Source organism: Euphorbia lathyris, chromosome 3, assembly GCF_963576675.1.
Source record: "Euphorbia lathyris chromosome 3, ddEupLath1.1, whole genome shotgun sequence".
NCBI classification, from domain to species: Eukaryota; Viridiplantae; Streptophyta; class Magnoliopsida; order Malpighiales; family Euphorbiaceae; genus Euphorbia; species Euphorbia lathyris.
The window spans coordinates 23,040,214-23,048,856 of record NC_088912.1 but is presented as its reverse complement, the minus strand read 5'-3'; the positions used below and the strand labels follow the sequence as shown (position 1 = coordinate 23,048,856).

Genomic DNA, 8,643 nt, shown 5'->3' with positions numbered 1-8,643 from the left:
TTCGAGATCAAATCCTCCTAAGGAGGGAGGTGATATAACTCGGACTAAAAATATGAATTCTTACACGAAGCGAATACGTTAACCGGATGGTCCTATCACTCGAGCATGTGCTAAATAGTTCGAAGAGGAGCTTCAATCATATGTGGTGCCAATGTAAGATATAATATATCAAATTGACACAAGTGGAATTCACGAATCTCTTTATCTTTGACCAGTACACATTAATCAATTAAATTTTAGTTGCAATTTTATTGTATAATTATAATCAAAAAATTTAAAATATATGTATTAGTTAGACAGACCAGGTTAGGCTTAGAAATTTGTTTCTTTAACCCAACTCAGTCCGGCCCAAGCCCAATGTGAATATAATATGAGTTGGACTAGGGTTGGACAATATAAATATATGATAAACCCAATTAGATTCGGTCCGGTCCAGCCCATGAACAGATCTACTCTTAACATATCCAATTAATCAATTCGAAGTAAATCATACATCCTTCAGGTAGCTAATCCCTTAATTAAAATTGGAATTAGTTAAAATTTAGTAGTATTGTTAGAGGGGAGTTGATTTAATATCCAAATACAAAACAATTTAGTTTTAAGTTTAATGTTTATGAGACGACACAATTGCAAACCTCACTAATGAAAAAGTTTTTTCATTAACAAAAAAAATATGCAATTTCAAGCCTGATTAAAGTTGCAAGATATCCAAAACATGCATTTGCATATAGAAAAAAAAAAAAAACTCATTTTTCATTTTTCATTAATGAGACTTGAAAGTCATACATCATCCGATAAACGTTAACTTAAGATTGCATTGTTTTGTATATAGAGGCTAAATTTACCCTCCCCTAAATATAGGGCTAAATTTATACTTTATTACACTAAAAATTTTGAGTACACTAAAACTGGAAATGGAAAAAGATTCTCTTTTTTTACAGATAGATTAAAGAAAAGGGGTATGAAGGAAAACTCTTTTTCCTTATGAAGCAAAAATCCATCCTCCAACTCATTTTCCTTATGAAGGAAAACTCATTTTTACCCAGCTTCAATCTTCCTAAAATCCATCCACCAACCAACCAAACACACCCTAAACCAATATAAGCAAATAAATAAATGAAACCAAAACATGTGAAGAGAACCATGTTCTTTGGTTTCCTCATCTTTAATATGACAAGTAAAATTAATGTTACATCCTTGATTCATTTTTTAGGGAAAGATCAACATATTCAAGATGTATTTTTGAATAAAAATAAATGCAATGATGGCCGCTTAACTTGGCTTATTTTAGAAAAGTAGAGAGCTGGACGGCAGCCATAGAACTTAATTTTGTTTCACTAAATATAGGATAACAACTCCGACTATAGAGCCACTTTACCTTCTCCGAGCAGCTACGCGAGTTACTCTTTTCCGATCAGAAACAGACTCTGGAGCTTGAGATGAGCTGCAGCAGTCATTATCATCTATGTTGGTTTTACGGCTCTTCCTCTTTGATCCAGCTACTGCCTGGCTTTGAGTTTCATGCTGCTCATTATCTGCCTCCTCAGGTTCAGTTTCGGGAAGTTGGCAATCCCATTTAATGCCACAGGCTGGACAAGCTATGTTGCCCTGCAATACACTCATGTCAATAATTCACGGATTGCAGTAAACACAGTTGATGATCATAAATTCGTCAAAAGATTCAAAACTAGTACCTTGCTTCGGGAAATTTTTTTTGTTAGGCAGTAATGATGAATTCGAAGTATACAATCTTCATTTTTGCATACTTTGGCCTGTAAGAAATATAAATCTATAAAAATGTGATAGATATGATAAACAATAGTCTATGAAATAAACTCTGCCTTCCTGCAATTATCTAAAGAAAAATCATAAGTATGATGGTTTTCTATTTGTTTAACTGGGTGCTTGCGTAAAAATATTCTGCTCGGGTGTCCTATCAATTAACACAGATAACTCTCCTATCGGTTTGTCCATCTCACAGCTGAAAAAATTTGTGCTTTGCCCTTCGTAAATGATTTTAGTCCCTAAGAAAGGGAATAACTTGTTTCACATGAAACTTCCAAATAATTTTATAACTGACGCCATCTAGATATGCCAACATATTGAATCCCTAAGTGGGTGCAATTGCTGACAAGCAAGAGATGATTGGTTGACTATACCTCATGGTAGCTGTTTTAGTTCTATCAAGCAATGCTGTAATACAGATAGTTTGACTTAATATCCTATGTGGATAATCAATTCAAAATCTTTAAGAATTCGGTTCACAATACACTAGCTAGCAAGCACAAGAATGACAAAGAAATAAAACCTTTATTGCAGCTTCATTGCACACATCACATGAAGGAATGCCATAATTATGAAACAAACTTCGCAATTCCAGGTAGGATCTCTCACCAAGTCGAATTTCACCATCTGGTGTGCGACAAAGCCACTTGTCGTGCACAAGTTCATCAAGGGTTTTTTCCTTCTGAGACAGAGAGAAATTCCTTAACGCGGGATGAACTTGAGATGAACCCAATTGTGATTCTGTCCCACTATCAACCTGAAAATAGACAAGAATGCATCTCAAGCACGTAGGTATGGATGTTTGCATATATGAAAATCGAGCAAGATTAAGGAAGTTGCCAATCCTGCAAAACTAATATAATTTGTCCATTCGAATAAATGGTCCCGACATGGCAGTGATACAATCAGCAGTCCTTTGTTACAACTTACAAGAGTTACTATTTAACCATCAACTGAAACAAACATTGCTAATTTTAAAAATTGAGCCACATTTATATAAAGTCTATATTTTGAGAATAGATATTCTTTTACAAAGAAATGTAATTGTGAAGTCAGGACTCAGGAAAAACAGACAATCAATGTGTAAAATAACAAAGGAATTACAAAAAAAAAAAAAAAAAAAAAAAAAAAAAAAAAAAATCAAAAGCATAATACATCCAGCAGCAAAATAGGGCTTCTATATTACTCTTTCTGAACAGAGCTTCCACTTCCATATAAAGTGTCAAGTTTAAAAAGAATTTATTTTAAACTAATTCTCTTAAAACCCAATATACAAGGTAATAGAATAACAGTAGAAAACTACATTCACCAACATCCATGTGACATAGAGTGAAAAGCTGAATCCTAGAATCTTTAGTAATATAGATGAAACAACTCAAGATGTATATATCAATATCAATTCCTCAAAAAAAAAAAAAAAATCTTAGATTCTGCCATAGTTGTTTTAGACTTAAATTAATTTAGAAGCACTAGGGAAATCCTGATCATAGCCAAATATCCTAATTCTCTGGTCCTAACCTGGGGCATTGTCTCCATGGAATATCAATTCTGCCTCGCACAATGGACTAATAAGTCATAAGTGTATCTTTAAGCCTTCACATGTCATCCTCTGACTGATCTATCTCCATAAACAAACGAATGCAAATTCTCCTAAACTATTTGAACTCAAACAAAAATGACAATTTTTCTGGTCAATATCATGTCTACTCTCTTTTCAACACATGTGTTCGGATTTGCAGAGGATGTTGAACTTCTTGACTAAGTTCTTAGGTAATTCACAAATTAAAGGACCATATAGCTGTGAATGAAACACTATGCAAAAATAACACCATATGTTAGCACCTAGCTGGGTTATATAAATAGTGATAAGAAAAAGCTTGGGAGAAGTATAGACCTGAATCTCTATCCGTAAATTGATCGCGCCAAAGGTGGAGATGCTGCCTTGAGCTGTAGCATCTTGAACTATTGCTTCAACCTGACATTGCATAAAGAGATAAGGTACAAAGAGGAAAAAGAAAAAAAAGCAGCAGTGTGCATTAAAAGATGCGGATTATATCACATAACTATTATGGAAGAGTTATGATAAATATAAAGATATGCATCTAAAGAAAATATCACTATTAATTGCAACGAATGACAAATTTATACAAGGACTAAAAGCAAAAACTCAACTACACACTCTTGTTATTGATGAATCAATGCATAGTCAAATAAAGGAATACAATGAAGTGGAAAATGCCGAATCATAAAATGAGGTCTATTAACTAACTAATATGAAATAGAAATATAAGCCTTATATGATTGCACATACACCATGACAGATTGTCTTTTCACGTCCATGAGATGCAAAATAATATGGAATGGAACTATAATAATCATGTAAATACTTTTAATATTTCTCAGATTATTAGAGGCGGATGGTTGATATAAATGAATTAGATTCTAAATACTTCTTTTAAGCTGAACTTAAGTGTATAAGTTCATGAATTCCTATTTAGTTCAACGATAGCACCACAATTCAATATTGAAGCAGAAAAAAGTTCAATGACCACTAAACAATACAAAATTTGTTTGAGAAACACAAGTACAGTTGAGTTAACAGAAGCAAACAGACATTTGACAACTGTCAATTGTGTCATTTCATTTTTCTTGCATAATATGTAATATAAAGTTCATAAATAATTATAAAAAAAGGGGGGGATCATTTCTAGTCATTTAAGTTCCACTGGCTTCAAGAAAAGTACCAAATAAACTCTTACATTCTGCTTAAAAGAAGTACAACATGCTAAGAAAGCAGTAACTCAGTTTCAAAGATATGTACAAGGAAATTGATCTCCCATTATAGTTAAATTACCTGCCTAGCATCTTTCAAAGACAATGGAATTTCTATATCTAGTTTCTCTGAAAATTAAAACCCTGGGTATGGCCCTATGTAAATCCTAAATTCGCTAGGTGCATTAAATTATACAGTTTCCATATGCAATTCTTAAAAAGGTAGTACATTAAAACATTTATTAACAGCAAAGAAACCACTACATGTATACGTATTGCATCTACCATGGGATATAACATTATTCAGTTAATAGTGAAGCTAGCTAGACTTACAATGCCCTTGAATAGAGCAATTTGTGGAACCGTGTATTTTGTTCCAAGCTTGGATTGCTCATCAGAAACATTGTTTACAAGTCCATAACAAACTTGACCATCATTTTGATTTCTACAGCGCCGCAACTCCATTTGAATCAATGAAAGTTCCTTGTTTATCTTCAGAAGGAAATCGTTGAAATCACGTTCATTAGAACCTGAATCAAATGTATAATCCAGTAGCAAATATTCAGCAACATGCCATTGGTGCAAACGTTAACAAATAAGCCAAATCAATCACTAGATATATCTGTCCCAGCAACTGATAGAAAAACAAAATTACAAGACCTAATTGCTAAGTTCATAAAACGGATTTCCCTCAGGTCAAAGGTTAAGTGCATAGACAAAATCAAAAAAGCTATTTCACTGCAACATGAAACTATTCGTAATAAGCCTGTTTGCATAAGTAGATAACGATTTTGCCCTAAATTTCCACAGCAGATAGGTCAAAATTGCCGTAAATTGTTAAATTACTAATTAAGATCATAATGTAATTCGAAAGAAAAAATGGACATTACGTGGGTTCTTTCCAGTGACACCGGAAAAGACCTTATGGAAATCGGCCTCCTTGAGAGGACCGCGCATCATCAGTGATTGAATCAGAGTATGGTGCTTCCAGTTAAGCACCGCCATCTGAGGCGGCAGCGGTGGAGGAGGAGGTGGTGGAGACGAAGATTGCGGGTCATCAGCGGAGGGCTTCTCCTTGCGTTCGCGTCCTCCTCCGCCGCCGCTGCCACGGCGGTCGAGAGAATCAACGGGCATGTTAATGACTTCAGCCATGGTGAGATGACTGATGAGGAATTGCTGGTCTGAGATTCAGAGTGGGGAAGATTTTGTTGAAACCCTAGAAATAGAATATGAAAAAACAAGAAGGCGAAACTGAAAAGGATTAGGAATTAGGAGTTTAATCTTCCTCTTTTTTCTTTTCCGTATTAATATTTGTGACTGAAGAGTAAAGAGGGAGCGCCAAACGCTGCGTTTTGAGATGACAAAAAGCATCCTGTTTCTTGATTATTATTATTTTTTTGAAATGTTTCTTAATTATTATTATTACTTTGGTAGATTGATCCCTATCTTTTATAGTAATAAATTAGACTCTTGTTTATGTTTTTTTCACATTAATAACTTGTTTCATGATCACTCAAATCACTTAAAACTTAATTTAATAGTTGAATCACTTATTTAGATAATTTTCCACTTTAAAATGTTTAATTAAATTAAAATCACGCATTTTAATAAATCAAAATATTTAAATTAAAATTTAAATATTATCAACTAATATTTTTTATATTCAATACTTCTTTTTAGAATTATCAAACTATATTGTATCATTTAATACTTTTAACACTTATAATATTTAACAATTAAAATTCAATATATTTTTTTCAATTAAAAAAATATTTTTCATTTCATTTGCATTTAATTTTTAGTTTTATCAAACAACATCTTAAGCTTCTGCTTATAAAATTATTTAGTTATGAACGTCAATTCAGTTAAAACAATATTTTTCATTTCATCTGCATTTGGAACTATATTTTTATAAAAGTTGGTACGATGCTTAACGGGGCAGATTGAGAAATTCCAAGAGGTCGATGAGGTTATGTGGAAGCGACGGACTTGGGTCAGTCGGTTACTTGAGGGCGACCAGAACACCAAGTTTTTTCATTTGAAAGCCAATTCTCTAAGGAAAATGAACCTCAAGCTTCGAGATAAAGGGGGTGTGGAAGGAGACCGAAAAGGATGTTGAATTATTATCGACTACTTTCAGAGCTTATTCTCCACCTCAAATCCCATAAACTCGAAATAAGTCACAAATTCGATGGATAAGATGCTCTCAGAGGATCAAATAGTAAACCTAACTTGACCATTTGAACCAGAAGATGTTGAAATGGCCTTTTGGAATACAGACAACTCAAAAGCCCCCGGCCCGGACGGGATGTCAGACATGTTCTTCAAATCCTATTGGGACATTATAGGTAGTGAGGTCGCTAAATTAGCACTATAGATTTTAAATGGAACCCGAACTTTCCCAGAGAAAATGAACCACGCCTATATCACCACCAAAAACCAAAAACCCGAGCAGCATAAAAGACTTGCGCCCAATTAGCTTATGTAATGTGGTATATGAATTGGTGTCAAAATCACTAACCAACCGGATGAAAGACTCACTTGAGTCAATATTTACCCTACCCAAAGTGCTTTTCTGCCCGATCGCCTCATTACAGATAATGCACTAATAGTATTTGAACTCTTTCATTCCATAAAACATAGAATCACTTGGAAAAATGGGATATGTGCATTGAAACTTGACATGAGTAAAGCCTATAACCGTTTGGAATAGGGTTTCATTAAAGACATTATGATGGCTAAGGGGTTCCCGAACAGATGGTGTGCATTAATCCAGCTAATCTGACACTTAGTATCATCAAATATAACCTTCCTTCCACTCTTGCAAAGCTGAGCTACGCTTAGAAGATTATATTTGAGACCTTTAACTAAGGAGACTGACTCAATTTTAGGGTTACCTCCGATAGTTCCTGATCCAACTATCTTGCCCTTCTTGTTGTCTCCAAAGCTTACACTACCTCCTCGTTTAAGCTCTAGTGTGATGAACTGAGTTTCATCACCTGTCATGTGTCTTGAGCATGCGCTGTCTATATACCAGAGTTTTGATTTCTCCACCCATGTCAAGCTGACCTGCATTTTAAACTATTCGTTTTTAGGTACCCAATTCTTTTTGGGTCCTTTCTTGTTAGTGTAAACAGGTGCAAAGTCATATTTTAACTTGTGACGACATACTTTTGTAGTATGGTCACTTTTACCACAAAAGCCACACATAGTTACCCTTTGAGGGTGATGTTGAGTGTGGTCAGCATTGTTGTGCTGAGCATGCCAGCATACCTTGGTAGTATGACCTTTCTTACCACAAAAATCATATTGGATAGTCTGTTTGTTATGCCAGCACACAGCTTTTGTGTGTCCTTTCTTCCCACAACAGCTACATTGAGTAAGCTGTTTATGCTGACCAGTACCTGAGTACTCAGCATGGGGTTTATTCTTAGTTGAACCTTTTATTTGGTTCTGTAATGTTGTGACATCCTTTCTAAGTTTCTTTGACTCAGTTTGAACCTCCGTGACAAACTTATGTAAGATTTGCATGTTGGTATGTAAATCTGAGTTGTCCTGAAGGAGATATCGGAGGTCACTCAGCTTGACCTCCTCAATCTCGTCGCAGCGCCTGCTGAGTACCTTAATCTTTTTGTTACACTTTTTAGTTAGTGTATATAAGTCACTCAGGGCATTTACCATTTCGTTTCTAAGCAAAAGTAAGGATGTTACCTCATTGTTGTTTTCCTCCTGCTCAGAATCTCCAGAGAGGTCAGCTTGCTCAGATTGAGATTGGTCAGCTCCATCATCTGCCATGAAACATATGTTGGCTGTTTCATTTTGCTCAGCTTCAGATGATGTTGACTCATCACTGTCACTCCATGTGGCCACCATTGCCTTTTTGCTACCATTCTTATCTTTCTTCAGATTAGGACAGCTTGACTTAATATGCCCAGTTTGATGGCACTCATAACATGTGACAGGCTTGGAGCTGTCCTTTTTGTGTCTGGTGTCACTGGACTCAGCTTTATATCTATCTCCTCTCTTGTATGGCCGCTTACTATTTCTTTCATTTCTTCTGAACAGCTTTTTCATTTTTCTAGTAAA

General features: G+C 34.9%; 1 protein-coding gene across 1 annotated transcript; it reads right to left on the bottom strand.

The window, feature by feature from the left end:
* Nucleotides 1-1,130: 1,130 nt before the first annotated feature.
* On the bottom strand, nt 1,131-5,843 carry LOC136223478 (uncharacterized). Its single transcript, XM_066011503.1, has 6 exons — nt 5,448-5,843; nt 4,891-5,087; nt 3,680-3,760; nt 2,309-2,542; nt 1,695-1,772; nt 1,131-1,608 (listed from the first exon to the last, which is right to left on the bottom strand). Exons 1-6 carry the CDS (start codon nt 5,707-5,709, stop codon nt 1,375-1,377), a joined length of 1,086 nt encoding a protein of 361 aa, XP_065867575.1. The 5' UTR covers nt 5,710-5,843; the 3' UTR covers nt 1,131-1,374.
* Between the last annotated feature and the right edge of the window lie 2,800 nt (nt 5,844-8,643).